The sequence below is a fragment of the Mesoplodon densirostris genome, chromosome 2 (assembly GCF_025265405.1).
Source record: "Mesoplodon densirostris isolate mMesDen1 chromosome 2, mMesDen1 primary haplotype, whole genome shotgun sequence".
Taxonomy (NCBI): Eukaryota; Metazoa; Chordata; class Mammalia; order Artiodactyla; family Ziphiidae; genus Mesoplodon; species Mesoplodon densirostris.
This window is the reverse complement of record NC_082662.1, coordinates 144,130,718-144,146,482: the sequence shown is the minus strand read 5'-3', so window position 1 is coordinate 144,146,482 and position 15,765 is coordinate 144,130,718. Positions and strand designations below refer to the sequence as shown.

General features: G+C 45.1%; 1 protein-coding gene across 1 annotated transcript; it reads right to left on the bottom strand.

The window, feature by feature from the left end:
* Positions 1 to 810: 810 nt before the first annotated feature.
* Positions 811 to 7,032, bottom strand: PPP1R15B (protein phosphatase 1 regulatory subunit 15B). The gene is made up of 2 exons (XM_060091086.1): positions 4,528 to 7,032; positions 811 to 1,120 (listed from the first exon to the last, which is right to left on the bottom strand). The coding sequence occupies exons 1-2, from the start codon at positions 6,658 to 6,660 to the stop codon at positions 899 to 901; spliced, it is 2,355 nt and encodes a 784-aa protein (XP_059947069.1). The 5' UTR covers positions 6,661 to 7,032; the 3' UTR covers positions 811 to 898.
* Positions 7,033 to 15,765: the final 8,733 nt, after the last annotated feature.

Below are 15,765 nucleotides of genomic sequence, written 5' to 3'. Positions count from 1 at the left end.
CTAAGCTTTTAAATTTAAAAGCAACTATGATGCAATTATTACTTCTGGAGTCTTTTACAACAATTTCTACCTATTGAAGACACAAAGAACCACCCAAGTGGGAACTATAATAACATATACAGAACCTTCTTCAAAAAAGAGTTTGCACAGAAATTAAGTATATCAGATGTTAAAATTTGGAAGAAATATGCAGCTTTCCCAAAGTAACAGAAAGTACTGCACATATAGGTTTTGTGGCAGTCCTTGGAAATATCCTAGGTAGAGCTTAATCTAGAAATAAAAACCCACCACACATTTTCAACCAGTCATTTTTAGAAAGAAAGAAAAAAAACCACAATGACACAAGATAATGTACTTTAAGTTGGTAGTATATACAAGATTATTTTCTTAGCCTTGAAGTAGAAGGGCCAAATTACTGGAATAAAAAAAAAAAAAAGAGAGAAAACATAACAGCCCATTAATTTCAGAATGTTCAGGGGGAAAAAAGAGCCCAAAGTTTTTAGACAGGTACACGTAATTTAAATTAGAATGAAAAATGGGCTTCAAACCCTATAAATATTGTTTCCCAAGAAAATAAGTTTTCAAAGTGCAAAATTACACCTTAAGAGGTCCCCTTTTCACTTCAGCAAGCAAACAACATTCAAAAACAAATCCAACTAAACAAAAAAGGAGGATTAGAAATCACACCATCTCATCCTTCATTTTCAGGGCTTGGCTTCAAACCTGTACATTTCTGAGTGGGATATGTTGCAAAAAAAATATATTAAACTAGGTCACTGGATCCAAGTTGCATATCCTCCAAGAAAAAAGTCAAAGGACAGCTGCCAATTTTTATTTTTAAAAGAAACCTCTCAAGTAAGAGGTAGTGTCTGCTAAGGCCAGAGGCTGTCACATCATCTTAACATTGCTCGAAAACATTAAGTCCTTTGAAGCACATTTCCTGGAGTCTATTAAACATTTTTTCTCTGTGCTCAAATGTCAAGCAGTATCCAATAGCGTCTTCTGTTTCTTGAATTCGTTTCTGGAACCTGCATCCATCCCGTGCAAATTCTTCCCATGGTCCTTTTCGATCCTCATCACCACTTATATAATACTCAGTAACTTCTTCAAGGAAGGTTACCTATAAAGATATAGACTAATTTTAATCTCAAATATAACAGAAGCAAAAGGAAGGAAGGAAGGGAGGGAGGGAGGAAAGAAGGAAGGGTTCTAACTGACTAGATGGCACCTGAATAAAGCAGTGGGCAAATGTCCCTTTAATTCCTTTCTCTTTCTCCTTCTCTCTCTCTTTCACACAACACACAACACACACACATAGTCCCATCCCGCATCCATTATCCGGTCAACCCCAGACTACCCCCTCCTGGTTTTGGTGTTAAAAATGAATCTAGATGGGTCAGTGAAATTCTCCTTATGTTATTAATCTTTACTTTTTTTAAATCTTTAGGGAAATCAATTCTGTGATACTCTTCCAAATGACAAATGTTTCCAAACAAAATATTTCAGAAATATATTCCTGGAGTCAATGCTTTTATTACAACACAAAAGCTTTAACAAGATCGTCACTTATTTCTATTCTTCCTTTTTCCAAAAAAAATTTCACTTTTCAGTGCTTTCCAATTCTTGAATCATAAATATGTAGTATTATTCTTATTACTTTTGTAATAAGAGAGTTACTTAGTAAACAAACTGCAGCAAAATTAACATATCTTTAAAGTTAGGTTACTATAAGAGAGACTGTAGTTAAGATAAAAAACTCTCTTTGTATTCCTCCTCAATATTCTATCACTAAATATACATGAAATTGAGAATATTACAATATACATCATCACATAGAGTGACAGTCCCTTTTAATCCCTACTTAATTTCTAATATAGAAGTTTCTTTTTAAGATATCAAACACCAAAAGTAAAAACTTGTTTTAAAATACGTTCAATAGTTACATCAGCTAATCCCACTGTGACCTACTACTTGCATTCCCTTTACATCACGCCAAGGAATGCCCCCGAGGACAATTAGTAGGTATGTAATACCTTAAAAGTTATTGCATTCTAGTGTTACTCATTGTGTCACCAAGATAAATAACAACAAACATTTATATAGTGGTTATCATATGCCAGGCTCTTTTCAAAGTACTTAGCAATTTTTATCTCACTTAATCATCATATCCACCCTACAGGGTATGTATTACTATCATCTCCATTGTACAGATAAGGAAATCAAGGTAGGTAGGTTAACCGACCTGTCCAAATCACACAGCTTCTATGGGTGCAATAAGGACTCAAACCCTGAGTCTGGCTCCACAATCTGCACAATGTTATGCCATGACACAAAGCATTTTAAACTCCCAGATCTGAAAGCCTCATTCTAAGAAGTAGGCACTATCCATTATTCCCATATACCTAAAGAATGGCATGTAGTCAAAGGTTATAAATAATTTTACCATATCGCAGACATAATCTTTTATAAATGTTGCTTCTAGTTCATAGTAATAGTTGAGACACATCTACTTGACTCATCTCAGTCTTATTCAGTGAGCAAGCTAAAATGAGGCATGAGATTGGCCTGAGGTCCCTGAACAATAAAGAGCTACCATTTTACAATTTTTTTTTTTTTTTTTTTTTTTGCGGTATGCGGGCCTCCCACTGCTAGCGGCCTCTCCCGCCGCGGAGCACAGGCTCCGGACGCGCAGGCTCAGCGGCCAAGGCTCACGGGCCCAGCCGCTCCGCGGCACGTGGGCTCCTCCCAGACCGGGGCACGAACCCGTGTCCCCTGCATCGGCAGGCGGACTCTCAACCACTGCGCCACCAGGGAAGCCCAAGAGCTACCATTTTAAAGGCAAGGCAACTAACTGAGTTTTATCTACTCACCTCATTTAAACCGTACAATAATTCATACAATAGTTATTATTATTATTACTTCCATAAGATAAATAAGTGAATCAAAGCCATGAGAGGTCAAGTTACTTCCTAGCTCTGGCTGTCTTCCCAAATCTCTTGGCCCTAACTACTCAGGGGTGGGGAACAAAGGTCTCCAGGTGCCAAGTGCTCGTTCCATTGTCCCATTTCGCTTCTTATCTATTCACTAAATAGGTCATTTTGTCAGGGACCCTTTAAAAATATAGAGGATAACTCTTTGATGACAGCATTTACAAAAGTGTAAACTGAAATTTAATTTTTAATATGCCTTATTCTGCTTCTACGGCTAAGACATAAGATTACCACCATTTAGGGACATTTTCTACCCCTGGAAGAGTTTCAAAGTATTAAGCTGGTCATTTGGAGCCAGTGGATGGTTCTTTCCACTTGAAATTTTGATGCTGCAGAATCTGAGGTCAATAATAATTTACCGGGCTTCCCTGGTGGCGCAGTGGTTGAGAGTCCGCCTGCCGATGCAGGGGACACGGGTTCGTGCCCCGGTCCGGGAAGATCCCACATGCCCTGGAGCGGCTGGGCCCGTGAGCCATGGCTGCTGAGCCCGCGCGTCCGGAGCCTGTGCTCCGCAATGGGAGAGGCCACAACAGTGAGAGGCCCGCATACCGCAAAAAAAAAAAAATAATAATAATAATAATAATTTACCTACACTTTTCTCTTTCCAAATATAAGTAAAGGTAACTGAAGAAACTTTCCCTTCACAATAAAAGATACCCTGTGTATTTGGGGGGATCACTCTCCAATTAATAACTTCAGCTGAATAAACAATAGAGAAAAAAAAAAAGCAATTCAAAAGACTCCCAGAATAAGGTTAACTTGACAATGTGTTGAAAGAGTAAAATAAAATGCTCCATGAAGTTTTAAGACTAGCCTGGGAACAGGAAGCAACTACTCAAGAAAACCAAATAAGTGATCATCATTGTTACAAATGATTATTAACCTGTAGCTGGCCAATGATAACTAGTACTGCTTTCTCAAGAAAAGGCAACACTGTTTTCTGTATTGTTTTTGACTGTCAACCAAAATCCCAAATGTCCAAAAGTTTTTAATACTGAAATTAGTATTTTCTTTCATGGCAAACAACCAGACAAATATGACTTGCTACTTGGTACCATCATCCCTTTGGGTTCTAATGGACAGGAATGAAGACACTGTTATCATGTAACTGCAACACTAAGTGTCTGCAAACACCACATTTATTACCATTTAAAACTCTATGGCTATAATAGGACCTTCTCAATCTCTAGAATTAAATCGTGTACACACAAGGTTTAATTTTTGTTTCTTAAAAAAAAAAGTGAAAAGTTGAAGCTTGGAGGAAAACAGCCCAGAGCTGCCAGTCCAAAAGAAAACAGCACCTTCGAGCTAACATCTATACAATGGCACCTTCAATTCAGACAGATACAACACTCTAATGAGGGAAGTGGAGGGTGTGTGGGGGGGGGAGGCTCATTTCTCAATCCAAGTATATGAGCTTGCAGTCCTTCCTCAAAAATATGCACTATTATGCCTCCAGGAAAGTCATGCTGATATCCTTAACCACATCAGAACAGGCAATACAAATTATCAGGCATGTTAAAAGAAAGAAACAAACCTTTTTTCTCTGGATATGTGTGTGTCTTCCTCCAGAAAGAACCCCACCCTGTACCAAGTCTGGACATTCACTTTCTCGGCTCCCTGACAGTTTCACCTTACAGGAAAGTAAGGTGTGACACTCAGAAATGGCCACAATAGACTCAGACGGCCTCTCTGAGTCTAGACAGCCTTTCCAATTTTTCCCTGATGTTTGAAAAGGAGCCTTAAAATTTAGAAGGTTGTAGGGGTCATCGGAATTACAGAAAGAGTTCCACAGTTTGAGACTCTCTGCTTCATCTGCACTAGATTCCCAGTCATCTTCTGCTCCAGAATTATGGTCAGGAGACTCAGGAAGGCTTGCAGTCCGGGGAGGATTTTCTAAATTAGACTTGTCAGACAAATCCGTCTCTGAGTCAGAAGGGTCTCTGGGAAGAATTTTGGCAGCAGTCTGAATTGTTGCTGTGAAGTTTTGGGGATTATAAGGATCGACACTATAGAAAGAGTTCCAAAGGTGGAGCCCTTCTGAGTCTTGTTCAAGGTCTGATTCTGAGAGTGAGCTATCGCTATCAAAACCATCATCCTCAGCGTCGTCATCCCAATCCTCACCTGAATCAGAACTTGTTTCCAGGTCACTGGCTGCACCTCCCAAAATGTAATCTATCAATTTGTTGCTACAGGCTGGTCTGGCAGAAATGGGAAGGTCATCGTCTATGTCTGAGGAGTCAACTACACTTATTTGGTCCTCTCCAGGCTCCTGCTCCGTAGGAACCTCACAAGATAGACAGTCTTCCGAGGTGCCCTGTCTTTCCAAAGCAAGGGGAACCTCTTTAGTCAACAATTCTATTTTCTCCTCAGTGGGCTCCTGAGCGGTGCCGGGAACGGCCCCAGCAGCGGGAACACACTGTGTTGCACTATCTCTGCGGTGCTTCAGATCCATCCGGAGCAGGCTGTGCTCCTCCTCCAGGCTGTGGTAGCCATGATCTTGGTCAGGGGTGGGTAACGCTTGGCCCTTGCTGGCCTGCTGAAGGAATTCCAGCCGCTTCATGCGAAGATGGTGGATTTCGGGCAGCCCTTCTCTAGAGAGAGGTGCACATCCCTGCAACGAGACGCAAGCCATCTCCGCGTTGAGCGGCTGGGGATGAGACGGGACCTCATCCAGGCAGCCGCTCTCTGGGCTCAGCGCCTGGAAATCGACCAGCTCGCCACTTCCAACGCTGCTCTGATAGCTCAGCTCTACCCGGGGCAGGCAGTCCAGATAGGAGGGGTGCAGCAAATAGGAGACGACGCTGGCATTGCTTAAGCGCTGAATGTTGAGAGGCCCGGAGGGCGAAGGGCCAAGTTCCCGGCCGGAGAACAGATTGGCTTGGAGCTCCACTCCCCACAGCTGCTGCTCTAGGAGAAAAGCGTGGGCTGCGGAGTCCAAAGTTCCTCCCTTGGCTTTAAGTTCCAATTCTAGATCTGGGGACGAGCACTGACAATGGATGCCCTCCTCTAGCCAGTTGAGGGGAACGGCGGCCGCGTCAGCCGAGGGGTCGAGCCGCAGCGAACTCAGAGATTTCGGCGCCGTGGGGGGGTCGGGTTCCTCCCGGGCCCTCAGGGCTCTCAGTACGCTGTAGCCTCCAGCAAAATCTAGCCATCTGGTCGGACTCATCCCACCGAAAAGCTGGCTCCAGATCAGCAGCTTCTGAAACAAGCCGGGGAGCGGCGCGAAGAGTTGGGAAAGCAGCTGCATCCACGAGCTGCGCCGAGCCTCAGGCGGGGGACAAGAAGCCAGTTTGAAATCCCCGGAGTGTTCCGGGGCAGGAGGTGCGGGGAACTGGGCAGTGCCTGGTCGCGAGCGCCGAGGGAAGAAGAAGGGCAGCCGGAACCGGGAGTCCGCCCGCGGGGCAGCCCGTTCCCGCGATCCGTCTGCTGCCGGCTCCATCTCCGCGTTCTCGGCAAGTCTCTCAGGGAGGAACGCGGAGCTCAGCGGCGGGCGGCCGGGAGGGACTCCAAAAGGCCTACAGAGTCTCAGCCTTGCCCAGTGGCGGAGTTGATGCCCCAGGCCGATCCCCGGGCCAACAGAAGAGCCACAGAGGAGAGCGGCTTCGGCCGCGGGCGGCAGACCACAGTCCGGAACGGCAGGCAAAGGACGCGGCGGCCGAGGCGACATCCATCCTGGCGGAATGGAGGTGTCCTAGTCCTCTCCAGCCCTCTCCACCATGGATAGGAGCCCTTCCGCGGCGGCGGCGGCGGCGACTTGCCAGGAGAGACTGACCGTGGAAAAGCCCCTCAGCTAAGCGACCCCGGAAGGGCTGGGCCGGCGGGCGGGTTGAAGCGAAGCTCAAAATGGCCGCAGAGCCAGCGCCGAGGCAGGAAGCCTCCAGGCAAGCGGACGAGACGAAGGATGGCGGACGGCTACGCCACCCGCTCAGGGCGGCCGAACGTCACTCGCAGGATCAGGCGGGCGGGCCTTTCCGCACTCTTCCTTGTGGCCGCTGATTGGCCTCGCTCAGGTCCCTGTCGGCTTCCTTACTCTCGGTAGACGCAGCTCGCACGAGGGAGATTGCATCAGCCAGGCCCAGGCTCTACGCGTGCGCACTTGCTGCTCGGCGGTCGCCTAGGAAACCGCCCCCCTCCAACCCCCCTCCAGCCCCTCCTCCCTGCCCTTTGGGCCAAAGGGAGCGGCTTAAAGAGGTGGAGAATTCCCTGGAAGCCTTTTAATGGCCTAATACACACCCAAGTGTATACAGATATCTTAGACTTGCATATATCTATACAACACTGGGTTTCCAGTGTTGTTGAGTGCTAAGTAGATCATCAACCTAAGATCTTAGTATAATAAAAGTTGGGAAACGCTGTGTAGATACATATCTGGTGTTAACACTAGTAATGTGGAGTGATTAATAAGTCTTAAGTGAAAAATGAATCATTATGCATTCCTGCCCCCTCGGTTTTAGGGTTTCTAACCAACAGTTTAGCTCTACCTAGGATCTAGCTTTGAGGTCTTTCAGCATCCAACCCACATATGTCTCATAAAAAAGTGAACTCATGTTTCTCAGGTGGTGTCCCTGTTAGACAGTTCCCTCGGTGGAGCAAACTGAGTCACAGAGAAAGAAAGAAACGGAGCCCCCAGAACTGTTTACTCTCTTTTATACTTCCCATTCAAGTCATATTCAAGTCATATTTGTATCCTGAGCCCACAGAACCACAGGATACAACACCCAAAGAAGGAAGCACAGACCATTATCCTTTGAAAAAATTATGTCTCATAATCTTAGTTGCTACATTTGATTCTCTCTTGTGAGTTTGGTCTTAGTCCATTTCTTTATTTCTGCTAAAACTTTTTAGGGCTTCCCTGGTGGCGCAGTGGTTGAGAATCTGCCTGCCAATGCAGGGGCCATGGGTTCAAGCCCTGGTCTGGGAGGATCCCACATGCCGCGGGGCGGCTGGCCCCGTGAGCCACAATTACTGAGCCTGCGCGCCTGGAGCCTGTGCTCCACAAGAGAGGCCGCGATTGTGAGAGGCCCGCGCACCGCCATGAGGAGTGGCCCCCACTTGCCGCAACTAGAGAAAGCCCTCTCACAGAAACGAAGAGCCAACACAGCCATAAATAAATAAATAAATTAAAAAAAAAAAAAAAAAAAAAAACTTTTTAATCGACACCTCTGAAGTCAAGTATCTGTTACCGAGGGAGTGTAGCAGTTTTGAGCACTGGGGACAGCAGTAAGATCTTTTAGCAGCCAAGAGGCGGCCAGCTGCTTCTCTTTGTTGGGACTGTTCAGAGAACAGCCTTCTTTCTAGGAAACTAAGAGGTCCTCGATTTCTGTGGTTAACCCCTTTTTATCTTATTATCCGTATCTCTGGAAATATCTCATTTACAATCCTAAGAACTTCAGAACTTCAGAAAAAATGTATTAATAGTAGGAGTCAGTTTAATAATAGACCAAGAGATCCAAGTATGCAAATTAAACACTCAAAGCTTCAGTGGGTTGGTAAGTGAACTAAATGCCTAATATCGTGCCTACCCTCGATAGAGTAGGGGCACAAACATCAGCTAATATTTGTTATGTAGCAGCTAACAATTGTTTTACATCACCTGCAGAATAAAGGCTCTGTACAGTCTGTCCTGCCACTATACTTTTCCAGCCTTCTCTTCAGTAACTTCCCTTCATGCAGGTTATACTCTAGGAACACTGGGCTTGTTTCATGCCACTATTCACGCTGTTCCTCAGCCAAGAAAGACATCACCTCCTCTGTTATATACCTACTCATGCTTCAAGGTCCAACTCAAATGGCAACACCTTCTTGAAGTCTTTGCTGACCTTCCCAGTCAGAATTATATTGTTATACTCTATTAGAGCACTACACTATATATCCCTGTAAATGTTCTTCTCTCTTGCTGGTCTCAGCTCCTTGAGGGCTGTATGCCAGTAGTTCCCAAAGTATGGTCTGGGCACCCCTGGGGATCCCATTTTAAGACCCTTTCAGAGGATCCTCAAGGTCAAAAATATTTTCATGATAATACTAAGCTGCTATTTTCCTTTTATTTTATAAATTAATTAATTTATTTGTTTTTATTTTTGGCTGTGTTGGGTCTTCGTTGCGGTGCGCGGCTTCTCATTGCTGTGGCTTCTCTTGTGGTGGAGCACGGGCTCTAGGCACACGGGCTCAGTAGTTGTGGCATGCAGGCTCAGTCGTTGTGGCTCGTGGGCTCTAGAGCACAGGCTCCGTAGTTGTGGCACACAGGCTTAGTTGCTCCGCGGCATGTGGGATCTTCCAGGACCAGGGCTCGAACCCATGTCCCCTGCATTGGCAGGCAGATTCTTAACCACTGTGCCACCAGGGAAGCCGATTTTCCTTTTTAACTCTCATTTTCTCATGAGTATACAGTGGACATGTACCTTCTAGAGGATGTGGGATCTGGCAACAGACTGAATGCAAAAGCAGATATGAGATCCTAGATGTCTTTTATAAAGCCAGATATTAAAGACATTTGGAAAAAAATGTAAACAATGCCACTCTTCTTGCTAGACTTTTTTGTTTTGAAAAAAATATTTTTTCATTAAGAGTGTTATTTATGTTGGGGCTTCCCTGGTGGCGCAGCGGTTGAGAGTCTGCCTGCTGATGCAGGGGACACGGGTTCGTGCCCCGGTCCGGGAAGATCCCACATGCCGTGGAGCAGCTGGGCCCGTGAGCCATGGCTGCTGAGCCTGCGCATCCGGAGCCTGTTCTCCACAATGGGAGAGGCCACACAGTGAGAGGTCCACGTACTGCAAAAAAAAAAAAAAAAAAAGTGTTATTTATGTTAACATGTAATGGGTTTATTATTTTTTAATTAATAAATATTTTTTAAATTCCTCAGGTTTGAGTTCTAAAACAATAATTATCCATAGATATAATTTACATAAGCAAAAGTTCTTTGGGGTCCTCAACAATTCTTAAGAGTGTATAAAGGAAGGGGTCCTGAGACCAAAAAGTTTAGGAACCACTGACCTAGCATGTTGACTGGCACATAATAAGTGCCAGTTTGTTGAATGAATGGAAGCGTAATAATACTTTAAAATAATAGCATCTTCCTTGTGGCCAAGACTTTTACATTCCACTCTCAAATTTATCACTAACACCATGAGCCTCCCCCCAAATATTCCTTAAAACATCTTGAATGGGCCTTTCCTTCCCCATCTAGTCATTGGATACATACTTTTTATCTTCCTTACCTTGGAAGTTGCTCTAAAGGGAAAAAATGCAATCATAAAGTACTGGAAAACTAAGAATATGTGACTTTGCCTTGTCAGTCTCTGCAGGAAACTAAAGTGTGAACCATCTCCTGCAGCCCGCTATCAACCAGGCAGCAGAGGGAGGGCAGTTCTGTTCGCAGAGATAGCGCTGTGTTGCCAGGGCTGTGTGCGTGCTGGTGAAGACAAGAAGTCTTTAGACGGTCCAGCTGACTGGCACTTTGGCAGAAGATAATTTAAACCTCAGCTAATTAAGTTTATTTTTAAAGATTTTGCAGGACCTGAGGTATAGGGTGTATACCTTTTCACTTCATTTTTCAGTCAGTACCACCTCCAAAATCTTTTTCCAAGTATCCCACACTCCGGAAACCACCTCCTATCTTTCCAGCTCGCTGCCTTGGAATCCCTATTCAGGTACTTATCACTGCCCCCCATCCCCCCAAACCTCCAAACCATTGCCATTACCACTTTTTTTGTGATTCATCACCCTCCTTCACTTCCCTCCTTACCCAAGCATGAATTCCATGGTTCAGTATGAAAACTACCCCCTTGCAAAGACCCTTCATTCTTGTGCTCTACACCAATATTCTCTGGCAAAACCCCAACCCTAGTGAAACCCAACTATCCACTTATTCTGAGCCTACCCCCTTGCAGCTAGCCATTGCTGGAGAAAAGCACTCAGACATGCTGACTCACTTCCTATTTGTAATGACAAATTTCATCCATGCCGGGCATTCCTGGATAGTTCCCTTTTTTTTTTTTTTTTTGGCAGCACGTCATGTGGGATCTTAGTTTCCAGACCAGGGACCGAACCTGCACCCCCCTGCAGTGCAAGCGCAGAATCTTAACCACTGGACCGCCAGGGAAGTCCCCCTAGATAGTTCCTTAGCAGCTTTGCATCTCCTATACTGAGACAGTTTCACAATGTTTATTCATTAAGCTGGTGGAACACTCACATTAACATGGGTTAATATCACCTATCTTAAAACAAACAAGCAAACAAACAAAAAACAAAAAAAAGAAAACCTCTCCTGCACCTCCGAGTTTCTACACCACTACAGCAAAAATTTCTCAAGAGTTGTCTGTTCTCACAGTCTCCACTTTCTCCACACCTATTCTGTCGTCAGGCTACTCCAATGTGGCTTTCATCCCCAACACTCATTAAAACAGCTCTTATGAAGATCACTAAGAACATTTTGCCAAATCCATTTCTCTGACTTGTGGGTTGATGTGCACTCCCCTAAAAGATATTGAAGTCTTAATCCCCCAGTACCTACGAATGTGACCTTATTTAGAAATACGGTCTTTGTAAATTAAAATGAGGTCATTACGGTGGGCCCTAATCCAGCATGACTATGTCTTAACACAAAGGGGAAATTTGGACACATGCGCACACACAGGGAGAACTCTGTGTGAACATGAAGGCAGAGACTGGGATGATGTACTTACAAGCCAAGGAATGCAAAAGATTGCCAGCAAACCACCAGAAGCTAGGAGAAGGCATGGAACAGATTCTCCTTCTCAACTCTCAGAAGGAACCAACCCTGTTGACACCTTGATCTTGGACTTCTGGCCTCCAGAACTGTGAGACTGTTGTTTAAGCCACCCAGTCTGTGGTTCTTTGTTACAGCAGCCCTAGGATATTGACAATACTTTTCTTTAGACTCCCATGACACCATTCCCTTGGTTTCCCTACAATTTCAGTGACTCCTCCTCTTCCTCTAAATGTTGACCTGTATCAGAGCTCAGTCACCTGTGTCTTTTTTTTTTAGCCTCTCTAACCTAGGTGATCTCATCCAGTTCCATGGCACTAAATGCCAACTAAATGCTGACCTCCACTTCTAAACTCCAGACTGACCCCTCCACTGGGTTTCAGATTCCATCCTCCTACTTCTCTACTTGGATGTCCAGACATCTCAAACTTATCATGATCAAAACTCTTAATTGTGATCCACCAAGCCCATCTTCCCCATCCCATAATGCCCCTACAGTCATTTTTGCCCAGTTGCCAAGGCCCTAAACTTAGGAGTCATCCTCAATTCCTCTTTGCCTCAACCCCACATCCAATCCAACAGCAAATCCTGTCAGCTCTACCTTCAAAATATATCCAGAATTTAACTACCTTTCACTATCCCCATGCTACTCTCATTCCCCTCCTAGACTACTGCTTCCATTCTTGCTTCAAACAGCAGCCAAAATGACCTTTGAAAACATAAATTAGAGTGCTGCAGTCCCTTTCTCAAAACCTTGTAATGGCATCCCCATCATACTAAGAATGAAATCCAGAGTTCTGATGGAACTCAGTTCAAATAGCTCCCATTCCACCTGCCCACCCCTCCCCTTTTCCACCTTTGTCCCTGAGACACAGCACTGTAATCATTTGTTTCCATGTCTGCTTCCCTAGCTGGACTCTGAGCTCCTTGAGGACGGGATCCACACCTTTGTCATCTTAGTAGGCACAGTGCCTGGTACTCACTTGACCCAGAGAAGGCCGTTAGTGTTGTGGACAGACACCTCAGACAAGTCCCAGGCACCAGAATTACCTCCCAACTTAAAATGTTGCCTTGCTTTTGACTTTTCAAGTCCAGTCTAACCCTTAGCTCCCAAATCCTAACAAGTCCAGTTACTTCATTTTTACCACCTCTGTTTAAACGCAGAAAATCCAGTCTCCTGGGCTTCTTTTGTTTCTCTTCTCCCTGGGCATCCCCTCTCCCCCAACTCCCCAGCTCTCTCATTCCCACTCCCTCTGGGTGGTTCAGATTTCTACCCCATTTGGCCAAGAAATTTCCTTAACTAAGACTCTTGCCGGTTTCAAGTTCTAACTTTTAAAAGGTCCATTGGGACTTGCCCAGAACTGCAGTGACACCTCAAAACCACTTAGAAACACAGCAGGTAGGTTATCACTTACTACTGTTATTACTAAAAGTCCCTTGGAAGCCCCACAAAACTTCCCAGCATGAAATATGACTCCACACTGGAGAGTTTTGAAAACTTCTGGGTAAACTGCTTGAACAAGGGTCATGTCACCTCCAGCTTCCATTTGGGGTTCAGTTCTGGGCTACAGCTCTGCTCTAACAACGTAATCGTTGCATGGCATCTCAGGGGTTGTTTCTTCTCTTATGAAATGGGGTTGGTTAAATATCACTAGGCAGTAAACTTCTCAAATGCAGAGAACTATCTTAATTTATCTTTGTAACCCACAGCCGGTTACCTGGTACAGGGCCCAGGGCCCAGCTCCAAGGTCTGTATTCTTTATGAATGGAGGCATGCCACCAGGTAGCACTGGTAAGCACAGTAAAAGTTTGTCGACAGAATTAACAAATGAGCCATGTCTACTTTCCAGGGTAGTTGCAATGAAAAATGACATCATGTATATTAAAACACTCAAGAGTCAAATAAACCTGGGTTCAAATTCTAGAGCCAAGGCCGACTGGCTATGTCCTTAAGCAAATTACTTAATCTCTCTGGGCTTCAGTTTCTCCATCTGTAAACCAGGGATGATAATACTCACCTGATCAAGTTGTTTTAAGGAAAGATTTAGCTGACGCGTGTGAAATGCCAGGTGCACCACACCAGTGCGTATAAAAGTTACCACTTGTAGAGACAACACTACTATCATTATTATCTTCATCTTGTATGTCAGATGTTTTAATCTAAACGTTTAAACATCAACAAATCTTGAAAATGATAGTTTTGTTTTTCTAAACATCATTTATTAGAAAATACAATTCCAGAGAAAGTAGGAGATAAAGGATGTCTGGGAAGTGGGTACAGTACACAGACCTCTTTAACAGGGGCATAGAGGGTCAAAGTAAAATGAGCTACAGGCAAAAAGCCAGTAACACATCTCTGGTCCATTCATCTAGAGAAGTTCCACCTCTGTTCTCCACTCCCCTAACCCCTGCCCACAGCAGCCAGCTTTATCCTTGACAGTTTTAATTTAAAAGTTTAAACTTCCTTGCTGCTCTGTGGCTTCAATGAATGGAGCTTCTTTCTCCAGTTATGGAATGAGTCAGCGAAAGGGGGAATTTCTGATCCTTGGAGCTGGGGAGGGACAGTCCACATCGTATCCCCACTTAACTCCATTCCCCAATCACTGGGCACAACCAGCCAATTTAGAAAGTTAATATCAAATTCAAAGTCTCTCCTTTTTTCAAGGAAGACAACCTTTCGGAGTAAAGCGCACGAGTGAATTTCAAATCCATTTGGTAGGGAATGAAGAGTATTAAGAGATCAGAGACCCAGTCTCTCCCTTCCAGCTCATCTCAATCCAGCCTCCTCAGAACCAAAGAAAATCACTGGAAAAAACAACAGTTTTGATGGGATCCCCCACCCGCACCCCTTTTCTTCAGCTGGGGCATCCCTTTGGCTCCAGACAAAATAGGTTTATGGCCCCATAGAATGAGAGAAATTCTTATTAAAAAAATGTGACAGAAATGGAGTTTGGGAGAAAAGCAGCAAAACAAAAGGAGTGGTGGGTGACGAGGAAAGCTTCCCAGAAACCACCCAACAGCCAGCCACGCTGGCACCTGCAGCCTAGAGGCCCATTCCTAGGGCCAAGACACCCTGGGGTGAAACCAAACCTAAGGGCCAAGGCAGCAGTTTATCCCACCAGAGAAAAATGAAGGGAGAGACCTATGGGGGAGCACCCAGGCGTATTCATAGGGACCAGATGACCCCTAGAAGAGCTGAATGGAGGGGTAGAAGACAGTATTCAGGGCAAGTCCTAGCAAAATAGGGGAAGACGAGAGGAAAAACTCCCCCCAAAAGAGCCCAGGTCCCTGAACACAGGTCCTCTGCAGACCTCCATACGGAAGGCCCTTCCTTACACACGTAGGTATCACATCGCTCTCCTTTGGAGGCAAAATCAGAAAGGCCCAGTGGCGCAGGCCTCAGTCCAGCACATGCAGCCCTCCTTGTCCCTCCCGACCTGCCTCAGAGACGGAGGGCACTAACTGAGGGCCCACTGGGCCCCTCCCCAAATAATTCCTATAGATAGAAATGCAAAAACAACAAACAAACAAAATCCTAGGGAAAAGTCCAATAAGAACCTCAATCATACAAAAAGTCCAATTCCTCTTTTGCCTTCTGAGGCACATGTGAGTCCCTTCTCACAAGGCTTCCTGTCCAGTTAGGACAACGTTACTATTTCATTTTTTAAAAATAAAAATAAAAATATCCACCCACCCTCCCCCCAAATGCTACTTCTACAGCCCACCCCACACACCTCAAACCAGGCATTGCTCCCTTGACACAAGGTAAACTTAAAACTTTGCTGCACCCTCACAGCCTCCAAGGGGCTGCTCATCACAACCAACCTAAATGCAGTCTGCAGAGGAGCGGATAGCAGAGAGCATCTTTACTCTCCTTGCCTCCTACCACGAAGGCCCGATCCGCCGGGACAGAGGGAAGCCCCACCGAGGGCCCTGCCCCTACACAAGGAAGGGACAAGTCAAACAGGGAGAGTCCTCTCCCCCGTTTCTGCCATGAGCCTGGGGTCCTGGGCCACGGCTCCGCTGGGCTCATAAAGTCTCATGACT